The sequence below is a fragment of the Azolla caroliniana genome, unplaced genomic scaffold, assembly GCF_043228905.1.
Source record: "Azolla caroliniana isolate FFs.n. ecotype wild unplaced genomic scaffold, voAzoCaro1.0.p SCAF_21, whole genome shotgun sequence".
NCBI classification, from domain to species: Eukaryota; Viridiplantae; Streptophyta; class Polypodiopsida; order Salviniales; family Salviniaceae; genus Azolla; species Azolla caroliniana.
Window position 1 is genome coordinate 5,463,366 of NW_028230456.1, and position 15,201 is coordinate 5,478,566.

The 15,201-nt window shown below is 36.5% G+C and overlaps 3 protein-coding genes across 3 annotated transcripts in view; 1 reads left to right on the forward strand and 2 right to left on the reverse strand.

Moving 5' to 3' along the window:
- Positions 1-15,201, reverse strand: part of LOC147850477 (RNA-binding (RRM/RBD/RNP motifs) family protein) — an 82,515-nt gene that overhangs the window by 55,086 nt on the left and 12,228 nt on the right. The window lies entirely within an intron of this gene.
- Positions 2,081-4,193, forward strand: LOC147850481 (1,4-dihydroxy-2-naphthoyl-CoA thioesterase 1-like). Its single transcript, XM_087336113.1, has 3 exons — positions 2,081-2,249; positions 3,323-3,514; positions 3,708-4,193. Exons 1-3 carry the CDS (start codon positions 2,100-2,102, stop codon positions 3,879-3,881), a joined length of 516 nt encoding a protein of 171 aa, XP_087192239.1. The 5' UTR covers positions 2,081-2,099; the 3' UTR covers positions 3,882-4,193.
- LOC147850482 (pentatricopeptide repeat-containing protein At5g27110-like) lies at positions 3,066-7,566 on the reverse strand. The gene is made up of 2 exons (XM_087336108.1): positions 7,296-7,566; positions 3,066-7,209 (listed from the first exon to the last, which is right to left on the reverse strand). Exons 1-2 carry the CDS (start codon positions 7,422-7,424, stop codon positions 5,122-5,124), a joined length of 2,217 nt encoding a protein of 738 aa, XP_087192234.1. The 5' UTR covers positions 7,425-7,566; the 3' UTR covers positions 3,066-5,121.

A 15,201-nucleotide genomic window follows, 5' to 3' on the forward strand; every position in this document is an offset into this window, starting at 1 on the left:
CGGTTTTTAAATTTTAAATTTTTTAATTACTTTTTATATTTATTTATTTTTTAAATTGTTTTTAAATAATCTTTTCATTTTATTTTATTTTTTCCAAAAACAAACTTCCATTAGTTATAAAAATTTACAAAAGAGACGATTATGTACAAATCCCTGAAGGGACACAATAGTTCGATCTTATGTGGATGCCCACTAACTCAAGAAAGGGAGAGGACGACCATTGTTGGATGAAGGCTATTCGTTGTCTTTCAACTCCCTCAGAACTGCCCTTAAGGCCATCATATTGGCTCTTCAGAGTGGCTACAATTTCACTCCATATCTCTTGTAGTAACCTTGTTGGATTTTCAGTTTGGTTGGAGAAGACTCACCTACATTGTTGTTTCCATAGAATCCAAAGAATTATTGGGCTAACCAATTCCAACACCTCTTGAGATTTGTCATTAAGAGGAGTGGAGTGGACATTGCCGCTAGAGGAGAAAAACACCTCTTGTGCTTGTATCACCGAAGTCATCCCCTCCTCCTAATGCTCGTATCTGCCAATTGTGGCCTGCCATGATAGCCAACATATATTTCCCCACTTGATTGAGCCTTGCACCTAGCATAATTGCAACAAGCGGCCAACCCCCCGCCATATTCGATGGGACGTTGGGTTGTCCCACATAGCGTGTCGTATTGATTCTACTGCATGTGGGCACTTTACACAATTAGGAGAGCTCAGGTTCCCACGTTTTCATGCCTTATTCTCACATTTTGGGAAAATTTTTAATTTTAAAAAAATTTTAAATTTTAAAATTTGACCTAAGCTTAAAACCGAAACCGAACCACGAAACCACACTTTTACCAGTTTAATGGCGTAACAGTTTGAATTTTTTTTAATGGTTCGATTTAGCAGTTTCGTGGTTTGGGTTTCAACATCTCTAAACGGTTCGGTTTGGACCCCCTCAAACTGAACTAAACCGTTGCCAATTGTTAGGTTCACCCACCACAATATAAATGCTCACCCACTCCCCTTTCCTTAGAATGCAACAAACGGGGTAGCTAATGCCCAGACACACGAGACACCATTTACATATTTACATTATTTTCTACATTGTCCCATTTTCTTCTTCTTTCGGCCCCTTTGAACCTGCCACGTCACAACGTCACTCAACGCCCTCTCCATAGTTGGTAAAAAACGTGTATTCTACGTTTAGAATACTTTGAAGTATTCTACATGTATTCCTTGTTTTAGAGCTGCCATTTTTCAAATTTTCATGTATTGTACATATTCTAAAAACTTGATGTATTCTACGTATTTAACAAGTATTTAACAATTCAAAAAAATTTAAAATTATTTTCTTTTGGAAAAAAACATTGAATTTTAAGATGTACTTAGTGTATTTTGCAAGCATTCTACACATATTCTAAGCATTTATTGTATTTAACATATTTTTTGTGTAAAATACGTAATCTAAGTATGTTTATAAAAAAGTTGGAATACTCAGCATATGTATTCTACGCATATTGTATGCTATGTATTCTACAACAATGGCCCTCGCCATGCCAATACCTTAGTATTCATGAAGAAAAAAGGAGAAGGGGGTTGGAGATAACAATCGGCAATGGTTCGGTTCGAGAGTGTCAAAACTGAACCAAACCATGAAACCGTTTAAACCGAGCAGTTAGATAAAAATCCAAACCGTTAAAATTCCGGTTTCGGTTTTTCAACTTAGGTCAAAATTCAAATTTTAATTTTAATTTTTTTAAATTTTAAAGATTTTTCCTAAAATGTGAGAATTAGGCTGAAAAAAAGGTTTGTTTATAGAAATTATTTACAATGATTTAAAAACCATCAAACTTCAGAACTAAACCGTTCACCCCCCCAACCCCCCTCCAAACCAAACTGAAGTGAAATCAAACCATTAAAAAACTCTTGGATCTGAACCGAACCGAACCGTTGAAACCGGTAAGCCGCGGTTGCGCAGTTCGGTTCGGTTCAAACCGAACCTTGGCCGATTGTTAGTTGGAGATCATATTGTAAACTTTAAAGTATAAAGGTAAAATTGGAGGCCTATATGTACTTGTAAATTGAAGGCAGGAAGGACACAGAAGAAGTAATCATGGGATCCTCAGAGAAGAAGGAGAAGAGAGATTTGGAGGCATGGGAGGAGCCATGGGAGGAGCCTCTGAAGCATATTGGGTTCAGGATTACACGACTGGATTCTCTCTGTGTGCAGGGCCTTTTTGTTGTCAGCCATAGCTCATGCCAGGTTTCATTCCTTTACTCTGCTCTGTTTTGCTCTGTTCTCTTTTCCCCTGTTTCTCATTCATTCTGTTATCTTAGAGTAAAGGCACTCCAATTTAACCTTACCTCTTTTTGTAAAGTTTTTAGAAAGAAAAAAATTTACGATAAATATACAGAGAAAAATACAGAGCTACTCTTTACGATCTATTGGATAACTGGGAGTTTTGAAGTTTGTGAACTAAGCTATCCATCCATCAAATGGATTAGTCCTGATAGTGTTGATTTATTTCTGTTGCTCTCTTACACTTTGGGGACGATAGCTGTCTGCACAATTTTTGTGACACGTATGGTTGCCTGATGCAATGGAATGACCCACACCACTGTAAGCTTTGATACATGCTTTGTGGCTGTAGGAATTTTTGTCATAATGTGATCTTTGTCCTCATTTGAGTACATCCCAGATAGGTGGAATAACAGCCTTATTAGGATTCATAGTTCCCTCACTCGTAGGGACTAATTTTATACGATATTTGATGAACTTCACCCTCTTCACTCATGAATTTGGCTTCATGAAGCACGTTAATTTCGTCATGTGTGAATCAAAGACCTGCGAGGGTAACTTTGATGTTTTGTTATTGATCTCTTTTCCCAAACTGTTCTGTTTCTATTGAAATGCAATTCTTGTTTGTGTAATAATTTCTTTAGTGTAAGTTGATATTCCTGATGGTTGATAAGGTCATTACATGAGCCACTTAAGCTTGTATTGTGAAAACTAAATCTAGAAAGCCGAAACATTAGGACAAAAGTGTTGGCCACATAGTCTAAAACTGACAAACAGAACTGCTAAATATAATAGTATTGCCATATTTGAGGCTGAGCCCACAGGTCTAAGGTTACAAAGCAGTAACTATCATGGATTGAACGAATGATGAGCAAAAGAAGGGAGTAGCTAATTCTTCATTACCACTACACCATTAATTTGTTTATAGTTCTTCTTTAATATGTTTGTATTAGGGCAACATGCTTTCACAAGTCATATTCATTTAGTGGTTCACGATATGCTTGATGAATTATTTTTGTCATATACTAATGTTGTAGCCATTTGGAGTGCTACATGGAGGGGTTTCAGCAATGATTGCAGAATCTCTAGCAAGTGCTGGTGCTGTTGTTGCTTCAGGTTACAAGCGTGTTGCAGGAGTTCAATTGACTATCAATCACTTGAAAGCAGCACCCATAGGAACGGAGATATTCGTATCAGCTAAGCCTGTTCATGCTGGCAAAAGAATGCACGTAATGCATGCTTTTTTTCACTTTTCTTTTTCAAGTAGGTTAAAGGACACCAAAATACCCTTTCTCTAACATATTGGATATTCAAAATCTACTAGATTTACCCTCTCGTATTATAAACCTTTAAAGTCCTTTAAAATATCTATAGGTTCAAGGTAACTCTAGTAGATTTTGATCAGCTGCTTGAATTTTGCAGGTGTGGGATGTAACATTCTTAAAGTCTGATGATAACTCTTCCCCATCAGTCTCAGAAGAAGTTTCTGAAGGTGGCATACTAATAGCAGTCTCAAGAGTTACTCTCATGGTTCATCTGTCAGATGAAGGTTTGGATATAAAATACCAAAACCAGTCAATCAAGTCTAAACTATAAAAGTAGACTCACTAGATTTAGAGATGGAGAAATCAAATGCATGAAGTTCTTTATCTCTCTAATCAACACAAAGAAAGGATGTAGCAAAAGGCTTTATTAGTGTGGAATGACGAGTCAATTCCAACGAGGAATTACTGCACTTTTTGATAATTCTTGGTTCTTTACAAAACATGTTGAAACTTCTTCAATTATTTCGTTGGCATAGATGGGACACCATTTCATTTGTAACTTCTTCATGTGAGGGGTTGTGTTTTTATACCCATGAGGATGTTTGTTTACATGTATCTAGACACTGTTATTGTACAGTCTGAAGATGCAATTGTTGTCTAGCGTTATATCCCATGCTGAAGCACCAGAATGCATTCTTGTCTAGCGCAATCACCAATAATTATGCTGGGATCAATTCAAAACCAGCTGTAAGAATGATATAACACGTGATTATCTTTGATTTTTCCACCAAATTCTCTTTTGATCAACTTTCACATATGTAAGTGAACTAAAATATGGATATAGTACATTCATTGGCCTTGGCAGCCCACCTATATTTCTTTACATTATGGAGAAGCATGCTTAATATGTGACATACATGCCAACATGTATCTACGAGCACAATGTCTTTCACCACTGATCCTTGCTTTCAAACCTGCATGAAACTCATTTGAATACAGTCACCATGACATGTGTTACTATATCAGAATAAAAGCTACTTTCTTTGTCTGCAACATTCTAAGGAATTCAAGGCTTTACAGTGCTGCACAAAGCCCCCATGCATTTAACATATCCACCAACCTAGATACAATGCATTTCATGACAAAAACTATCATTGGAATTTGGTAACAAAATTTCTTATACCTATATCAAGACATTCCATTCGACATATGTTTAAATACAATGAAGCTTTGATATGATAAAGGCACTGTTATGCTTTCACTGTTCTCTCATGTGACATTTCACATAGCATTTTCAATCTTGACATAATATTTTCAAAAGCTCAATTATCCAGCTTGCCATAGACCAATTATGCTGAGCATATCAATATAATCTGCCTTACAGTGTTATGTCTGTACTTTCATAATATTACAGTTCATATCATTGCACATTAAAAATCATAATATTTTACATTAGAATCTGTTGTTGACATATCTTGCCATCCCTTTTCAGCATTCTTATGGCGTTCATGAAATATCTTTCTAGTGACACTTATATAGAATTGATACTTTTTTCATCTGTACCAATCACACTACACATCTTGGCTTCTTCTAAGCATCATTTTCACTTTCATGGCCTCAATTGTTTCTGCATCTTCATGCATCCTTGCAGCAACATAAATGTTCGACATACAAGCATAAGCTGCACCACTAAGAGGATCAAGCTGAATTGCCTGATCAAAAGCTAATCTTGCAAGCTTCACATTACCCCACTTTTGGCAAGCACCCAAAATGGCAATCCATATTGGATAATCAAAAGTCAGCATATCCTTCATTACAGACATTGCTTCATCAAAATATCCAGCACGGCCAAAAAGATCGACCAAACAAGTCTGATGCTCTATAACTGGCAGAATGCCATATTTTTGGCTCATATCTATAAAATATGTTTGGCCTTCTTCTACTAATCCTGAATGACTACATGCACATAGAACACAAAGAAGAGTGACTACATCTGGAGAAAGCTTCTCATTTTGCATCTGATTGAAACAGTTAAGTGCTTCCTCGCTCTGGCCTTGCTGAGCATACCCCAATATCAATGCATTCCAAGCCGCTACATCTCTTACAAGAAGTTCATCAAAAACCCCTCGTGCTTTTCTTAATTCACCACATTTGGCATACATGCCCATCAATGAAGTTCCTAAAACAGTATCTTCTTGCAGCAATCCCCTACTAACAATATCATTGTGAATTTGTATACCTTTATCAATAGCACCCGTGTTGCCACACGCCCTTAGAATGCAAATAAATGTTACTGAATCTGGCGAAAGACCCTCATTTTGCATTTGTTCAAAACAACTCACAGCTTCCTGATCCATGCCTTTTTGGACATATCCACCAATAAGGGCAGACCAAGAGGCTACAGTTCTTATAGGAAGCTCCTCAAAGACTTCTTGCGCTTGTCCTAACTCACCACATTTTGCATACATTCCAATCAAAGCTGTGCCAAGAACAGAGTCTTTTACCAACAGTCCATTATTGACTATTTCTTTGTGAATTTGTTTCCCCTTGTCAAGTGCTCTTATGATGCCACATGCCTTCAATATGCAAGTGAAAGTTATTGCATTGGGCGATAAACCATCATTTAGCATCCCCTCAAGACATTCTAATGCATCTTCACTTTTACCATGCTGCGAATATCCGGCAATTAGTGCATTCCAGGAGGCTACATCCCGAATCAGAAGTTTATCAAGCACTTGCTTTGCTTGTGTGAAAGCACCACATTTGCCATACATGTCCACCAGAGAATTACCAAGCTCAATATGCTTTCCCAGCAAAGCCCTACTGACTATGTCTTCATGAATTTGTTTGCCCTTCTCAAGTGCTCCTATAGAGCCACATGCCTTCAAAATGCATGTAAAAGAGACAGCATTTGGAGAAAATCCATTCTTTTGCATCTCATCAAAACAATGCATTGCATTTTCACTCTTACCTTGTTGAGCATAAGCTGCAATCATGGAGTTCCATGAGATCACATCCTGAAAAGGAAGATCATCAAGCACTTCTTGCGCTTTTGTGAATGCACCACATTTGGCATACATGTCCACAAGAGCATTCCCAAGGTTAATATGCTTATTTAGCAACCCTTTATTCACAATCTCTTCATGGATCTGTTTGCCTTTGTCAAATGCTTTTGCGATACCGCAAGCATTCAAGATGCAAGTAAAGGTGACAGAATCTGGAGAAATACCATCACTTTGCATGTGTTCAAAACAGTTCAATGCATCTTCAGCTTGTCCTTGTTGTGCATATCCAGCAATAAGTGCATTCCACGAGACCACATCTCGGTTCGGAATCTCAAAGAGTACTTCTCGAGCTCTCATAAGAGCTCCACATTTGGCATACATACTAATTAAAGTGCTCCGAACATACCGATTCCGACCAAGCAATCCTGTTTTAAGCATATCGCCATGTAAACTAATACCTTTATGCAAATCTTTCTTCTTAGCACATGCCTTGAGTAAGGCTATTGAAGCAATACCCACTTCTCTATCATTCTTGACCTTTCTGACAACTTGTAGATTTGACGTAAAATCCCCTCTTTTCCTGAGCTCTTCAAACACCCAACAAGGGTTTTTCTGATCTTCAAACAGCAAAGACTCCTCTGTGATTCTATGTGTCTGCCAAAAGAAAAAATTGTCTCAATGTATCTATGTATTTAGTGCTTAAAAGAAGGGAAACAAAGAAGGTCGATACAAACACTCACCATTGATGTAAGATTGTTACACCATTCCGAGGGCTCCTTGAAGTAATTTCTCCACAACTGATCTACTTTAAAAGACCGATGTGATGGGGTTATTGCCATATCCTCAAGCTTGAGCTTCCATCCAGACATTTATTGAATCAGTTGCAACAGAGCTTCAAACAACAGAGCCGAACCATGGATGTGTTACAACAACTTCTACAGAACCCAATGTGGGATATGGACTGTGTAGCTAATTCATTTTCCTACATGGGTCCAAAAAGGTTTGGCCTAGCCTTTAGAGTTGTTCATTCCATCGAGAGCCTTTACTCCTCGGAGCTACCCGATTGATTGCCGGGCATTGCGGATTACCTCGAGTTATATATATGCGTATATCCTATACAGTTCAGCCGTGCCCATATTGTGGACCATCCGGATTATATACATGAATATATGCATGTGGTTCGATGCCCAAGTTGTGGACGACCTAGATTACGTTCAATTTTGGTGTTGGTTGGCTAGTTCATTCAAATGTTGTTTGCTTGTGGATGACCCAGATTACGTTCGATTTTGGTGTTGGTTGGTTCATTCAAATGTTTGTCTGGTTGTGGATGACCCAGATTACGTTCGATTTTGGTGTTGGATGGTTCATTCAAATGTTTGTCTGGTTGTGGATGACCCAGATTACGTTCGATTTTGGTGTTGGATGGTTCATTCAAATGTTTTCTAGTTGTGGACGACCCAAATTACGTTCGATTTTGGTGTTGGTTGGTTCGTTCAATGTTGTCTCACCATACCTAACGCAAACTTAGGATTTGATTAGAGATGCAAAGCCCTTGTCACAGTACGCTTCGATTGTACACTTCTATGGGTTGAAAAACCCCATTCTTGACTACCTTATAGTTGAAAGACCGGAACGTAGGTACTTATCTTGCTAGAACACTTTTCCCAAGTTGTGCATTGTTGCAACTTTGGTGAAAGCTTCACGATCACAAATCAGACAATGACATGCATTGCTTCTTATAGGAAATCCTAACACAATCGATGCCTTCATGTGAAACATCAAAAAGGTGAGAAGGACACGATGGGGAGACCTAAATTTTCATAGATTTGCTTTTGAATCTTTTGAGTACCATTAATTCCTTGTATGGAGGTTTCCCATTGGTAAGAAAAGTTTGTGTTATGTTGTTGGTTGGCTTTGAAGCAAAGACTTTTAGCTTTGCCTGTAACTTGACGACCAATCTTTTCTTCCGCCTTGGATAACTATGAGATATCCTCATTTTGAACATTGTAAATATATAACAATGGTGGTCACGTCAAGTCATTGCTATGTTGCGTTGTACGTTTTGTCTGGAAAAACCCAAAGGACCAATTCCATTTATTTTGTTATGGTTGTCTTGCGATGAAAATGGTGTGGATAAGGAGAATAAATAAACCAACCATGTCAATAAATGTGTCAATTCTTGGACTCAATTCTTATACACATGCGCATTTGGTGGATTGCTAAGTGATAATATTAGAGTACCTAATTTAGAGGAGGCTAGCCAAGAATTTTTTGTTGCTTTGTGCTTGGTTTAGTTCTTGGGATTTTTTTATACAAGAACACACCCTCAAGAAATATGAGCAAGTAGGGCGAAGCTCGCAAAGAGTGCACATATAAGTAAGTGAGCATAATCTCAAATATATGATCATGAAGAGTTTGAACTGGATACACTAGATATGAAATACATTGTTAAAATATCATCACCGCCATTTCACTTGAGGATGGGAAGTGAAATTGATGTTATTAAATGCTATGATGATCCGAGTGTTGCTTTATGGATTGAAAGTGTGCGGTGGCAGTGAGCACTATCTCAGTAAGTACATGGAATGAAATAGAGAAAATCCAAAATTCGTTTGGATGCAAACAATTGGGGGTAAAATCTTCAGAATTCTACAATAACATATTATTAAAAACATATGCTCAGCCCATAGAGGTACTAGCCATACAAAGAGGAGACAAGTATATCACAAAAGTCAAGAATATGCTCAAACACAAATTGCCAAAAAAGGCTTGGAACATATGATGCAAGGTACAAAAAACCAATAAAGGTAAAATTCCTCTCATCTAGCTAGGTGCTTGACATTATGAAATGGTCTAAATTACAGGGAGTATAATATCTTTTGGAACTCTCAATTGATGCTAAGAAGTATGTGGGTATTAAGGGTAAATCGATAGAGGCACTAAAAGTATGAAGTGGCCAATTGCTAAAATGTCAAAATTGTGATATTTCATTGGAAATGTTGGCTCCAATACGAGGTGAAAATGCCAGAATGTGTCCAACCACATCTTACTACCCCCATGAGCCTAGCACTTAGAGAGCCTTATCACTTCTCCGAACTCGCTCACACAAGTTAGGTGTTGAGATAGCATAATGGCATCATAACCCAAGTATGCAAATATACAAGGTATGCAATGAAAACCCACTAGAGGATAAATATCACTTACTACTCGCATGCTAAACATATAAGATAATTCATGAGAAGTATGATGACTTATTAGACAAACATGATAATTTAAGTGCCATACTCAAATCCCTACCAAGAAGGGTGAGCACATACGTGTGTGCATTGACTTTGCATAGAGAGTTTAAATCACAAAATATTAAGCCCCTTCTTAGGAAGAAGTCACTAGAATAAATATGTTTGTTTGGTTCCATGGGTAAAAAATTGGCCTCATGGACCATAAAAGTTGTATTGCCTAACTCTCTAAACCCAAGTGGTTATAGGAAGTTAGCGAACAAATTTTCCAAAGGACATGCAAATGGTAAGCTTTGGAGAAACCTAAAGGGAAATGTGTTGAAGTTTATGGTAGCTCAAGTCTTTTGTACTTGTCTACACCATGTAAGAAGCTATAATGCAATACAAAATGGGAAAGATTGTGTTTTATTGTTCTCTTTCATATATGTCTCACTGCTTTCCTATGAAGGATATGAGGGTGTATTAAGAAATTGGTCACGACTCACTCATAAGCCATGATTGTTTAGGTTATTTGTCTTTATTCTACCTTTGTTGGATGGTGTGGGGAAAACACAAAATATAGATCGTATAGTTCACGTACACGTTCCATCCAAGTTGGATTGCCTGGCCCTTATAATGATCAACCCTTTCTATTATTTGGAGCTTTCATTATATTATTGTCTATTGCATATGTGTGCATATTTAGGATGATTCGTGTGGTATTGCTAATCAACACTAATGTTATATGGTACCAATCTGTTAACCAATTACTCCTATATTTGTTGTTATGCACTTGTGCCCTTTCCGCGTAGGATAGTCCTAACATATTATTCACAAGAATGGTGTGTACTTATTAGAAGAAATGCATAAATTCAATAAAAAAATGTGTAGTTTGTGAAGAGATCCATATAAAGTGGATTGTGATTGGTTGGTATATCACATATCTAGCTTTGAGCAGATAAGGCATCGATAGTAACCTTGGGATTGTGTGTGTGCGCACGCACGTGCAATTATTGTAGAGTAAACATCATGATGTTGATGCAACATGCTTGAAAATAAGTGATTACAATGACAAATAAAATAGTGAAACAAGTACATCCACTTCAAGCCATTTTTGCTACAATTTAGTGTTGCACTATCTAATGGAAAATCAGTGCTCCATAGCCCATTAATCCACATAATATACATTAGAATTCTTAGCGTAAACATAATTGTTAATTTTCAATAGTATTTTTAATCGGTATTGGGCAATTGATGTAGAGCTCGAGATACATTAGAATGAGTATGTGTGGATAACAAGAAGTATGCATGCAATTATCTCAACTACATGGATAAAATGGAAAATGTATGTTAGTTTTTGTATTTCATGGTTGTATAAGTCAAGTCAAAAAAGTAATGGTCATCTTAAGTTGGGATGTGTACACATTAGCACGTGAATTGGCATGTGACAATCATGAATGTTTCCTAAAACTTGCATCCAACTACAAAGGCCACATTTGTATATTTTATATCACCTTTACAATTTGAACAATACCCAAGAAAACAAGTTTAGTAATAGATCAAATGAAAATTAACATTTACTTCTACATATTAATTCGCTTGAAAGATGAAGAGAAACCATGATTTAAACTTACTTAGAATGGGCAAAGAAAGGATGCCCCCGAACAGTTTGATATTGTCACGAACGAATGTTGATTTATAATAAAAAAATGTGGTATTTTTAAGTTGGCATGTGTGACATATCAATGTTTGATTGCGAAGGTTCCCCCCTTTGTGTATAAGTTGGATGTACAAAAAATAGGACAAACAATTGGAAGTCGAAAAAATATTAGCATGTGAATCGGCATGCGAGGATTTGAACACTTCCCCAAATCGTTCATCTAACTACTAGTGGCAAACAAGGTCACGCTTGGAAATTTTCATCTTGTCAATACCATTTATTTGAACAAGGCCCAATAAAGTATTCCTCCCTTTACCACATGATCAACTAAAACTGAATAACTAGTTCTGCCAATGTAAGTGTCTAAATGGAGGACGTGCATTTCATGCTTACATGAAATGAGAAAAGAATGAATGTGTCCTAACTACTTGCCAATATTAGGGTAACATTTTGACATTGTGATGAATGAATGTGAGTTCTAAAAACAAAAAAAACACGATAGTTATGTTGACATTACAACATGATCAAGTAAAAGCACGTTCTACCGATGAAGTGACTCAAAAGAGGAAGTGCATCCATGCTTCATACTACTTGCCAATATCATGGTAACAATTTGACACTCTTATGAATGAATGTGGTTCTAAAGAAACAACACAATACTTTGAAGTTGACATGTGTTACGTATTAGCATGTGAATTTCAAGGTTTCCTAGTTTTGTGTAAGTTGGGTTAACCAAAAATATGGTAATTGGAAGTGTGCTTGTATACATGTGAGCATGTGAATTTGCATGTGAAAATACTTTCCCAAACTTTTGATCCAACTACTAGTAGCAAACAAGGTCACATTTGTATCTTTTTCTTTGCCTATAACTTTCAAACAAGGCCAAATAAAGTATTCCAAGTTTACTAACCGACAGAGTAAAAACATGTTGCTAGTTCTATCAATGAATTATTTTAGAAGCGGAAGTGCATACATTATTGAAACTTACTCACGTGAAGCAAAAATGCATGCTCACTACGGATAACAAATTGACAATGTAACGAAGGTGAGGAAGTTGGCTCACTTAATTTATGCTTCAAATAGGCTATCGTAGGCCCCAAGATGGTGAGATAAAAATAAGTTGTCAGAAGTCCATAATAACTATGTTCACGATAGTTGGTTAAACGAAAAGTTAGCAAAAGTGGAATAAACAAGTTTTTGTTTGAAGTTGAGGGGGACAAAAATGTAAGGATTCACATTAAATTTCAAAAATCCAAGTACATTTCAAACTCGAGCCAAACACATCATAGCAAGCTAGAAACTTTCACATTGGACCAACTAATGTGGGCTTTTGTAAGTGACATGCACATGTAGGGTGAATTGTGAGATGGAGAAACATCAAGGCATTAACAACTTGTGTCATGTTTCACTTAGTGAATCAACAACGAATGCGTCAACAATCACTATATCTCAAACTTGTGCCGAACACATCATAACAAGCTGAAAACTTTCACATTGCAGCAACGAATATGTGCTTTTATAAGTGATGAGCACATGTAGGATGAATTGTGGGATAGAGGAACATCAAAGCATTAACAAGATGTGTCGTGCTTCACTCAGTGGACCAATGACAACTACTTCAACAATCATGTTTGCATACGGAGATGGGGATGTGTGGACGAGTGCTTTGCAACAACAAAACAATGAGAGATCAAAAGCAATGAAGCAAGATCTATAAGCATATTCAAAATAGGTCGACGAAAAGGAACAACGTGCAAGGAATGTTATTAGGGCGAACATTATTCATGGCTTAGAGAATGTGATATGAGAGAGAGATTATTCTTTGCACGATGATATCATGATTCATGCACCTTCTCGCTACACACTTTCTTTCTATCTCTAGACCCTACTATGCTCTTGACTTCTGTTGACTTTAAAGGTGGTTTCACATAGAAAAACACACCCACGTCCCTCTCTCTCTCTCTCCATTGTTTGGCGTCATTTCGGGATCATGTTATAATAAACAAAAAGAAACCATTGTTTTTATTTGTTTTTCGTAAGCCATTCAAAAATATCTCCCTTGGCTGAAAATGTGAAGACTTTTTTTAATACTTTATTTACTATTTTTTTGAAATAACCTCACATTCACATTTAACTAACTAGCCTCACTTGTGAACGTCGAGCTTTCCATATATTCAGAAAGACATGGATTCACCACTTGCAATGTTCCAACAACATGAATCACCCCTTTGTAAGCATTGCTCTTTTTTTATAAGCTCGTAATGCTATCGTCTGCAACCTTGGGTTGTGGAAAGTGAATATGTAAAAGCCAAATTTATTTTAGGAGAAAAGTGTTAGTTATTTGTTCATGCAATGATATCAAAGCCGTTTACTTGGGTTTCTGGAAAGCTAATCTATAAAGCCGTTTTTTAATGAGAAAAAAAATCACTTATTGGTTAGAGTAATGGCCTCAATGTCATTTTTGAGCCTTGAAATATGGTAAGTGAATTTGTAAATCCTTTTGTTTAGAAGAAAGTTAACTTTTAATGTAATGAACTCAAAAGTAAAAATAGTAATGATCTTAAAGTAAGAATATGCATAATTGTTTACTACAAGGGTAATGTTATATATCCATTGATTGGGTTTGAGATTATCCACATTGCAAATATGAATGTATGTTCTTATATCAATCTTGGTATGTGTACAAACATGCTCTTCATTTTATGCTTTTGCATCTAACATTGTACAAAGCAACTCAATGTAGCCTGAAAGGCCATGTAACATATTTCCTGAGCCACTTCTAAAGGGGTAGATAGAGAAATGAAAAACGTCATGCAAACCATTTGGAAATGTACATACTTTAATTGAAATTGCCTTGCAATACATAGCAAGTGACACATCAGTTGTTTGATGTACAACAAGATAAATTATTTAAAGTAGCATGGACATTGTGTGGTCTAATTTAAACTCCCAAGCAAATAAAGTGGCAAACGAAAGATCCCACGCGAGTTTATGCAATCTTAGTTCCAAAACCTCATAGGTCAAGAAAAGAAAAGTATATGCATGCAACAAGTTGTGCCTATAATTTATCAGAGTAACAATGTGTAATTGATACATATTGTGACAATGTGTTTTTCAAGCTCAAGATCCAACAAAGCTCACAAGGTTCAAATTTAAGAATCAATATAGTTACCTTTGATTGTAGAGTTGGCTTGGATGAAATCACAATATACATGAAGGTGACTAAGGATGAGATAAGGAAATGAATGATTATGAACCCAAATAATTGTGTGTGTGTCCATTGGTATGTGTGCATGACCTTAAGTTGAATTTTTACAGACCGTTACATGTTGTTTGATACTTAAATCCACATCCATGGTGTTACAAAGTACACATGTTACCACTACATCTTTAAAATTTGATAACATAATTATTACTGAAATTTGTCGATGACCATGAGAGTGTTTCTCTTTGAAGAGGGGCTGAATCGTGTCAGCTGATATTTTGTAAACCTTTTTTAATTGGTTGATCTCAATCATTGCTTGCTATATTGTTAATTTGTTATCAAGGTTCTTGTTTATTGCTATTGTTTTATATGGGCTTTTCATTTGTCCTAATCTATAGTTGTGCTAGTCCTTACTCATTTGGTCATGTTTGTCATTAATTGTATAATCTTTCCCTTAACTTTGAAGTGTGTGTTGTCTTTCCTTTACTACAAATACAGGCTAATCAATGGACTCTCCCTCCAACGTTCTATCATCAAACATGTATTTAGTTTTTTACACGTCGATG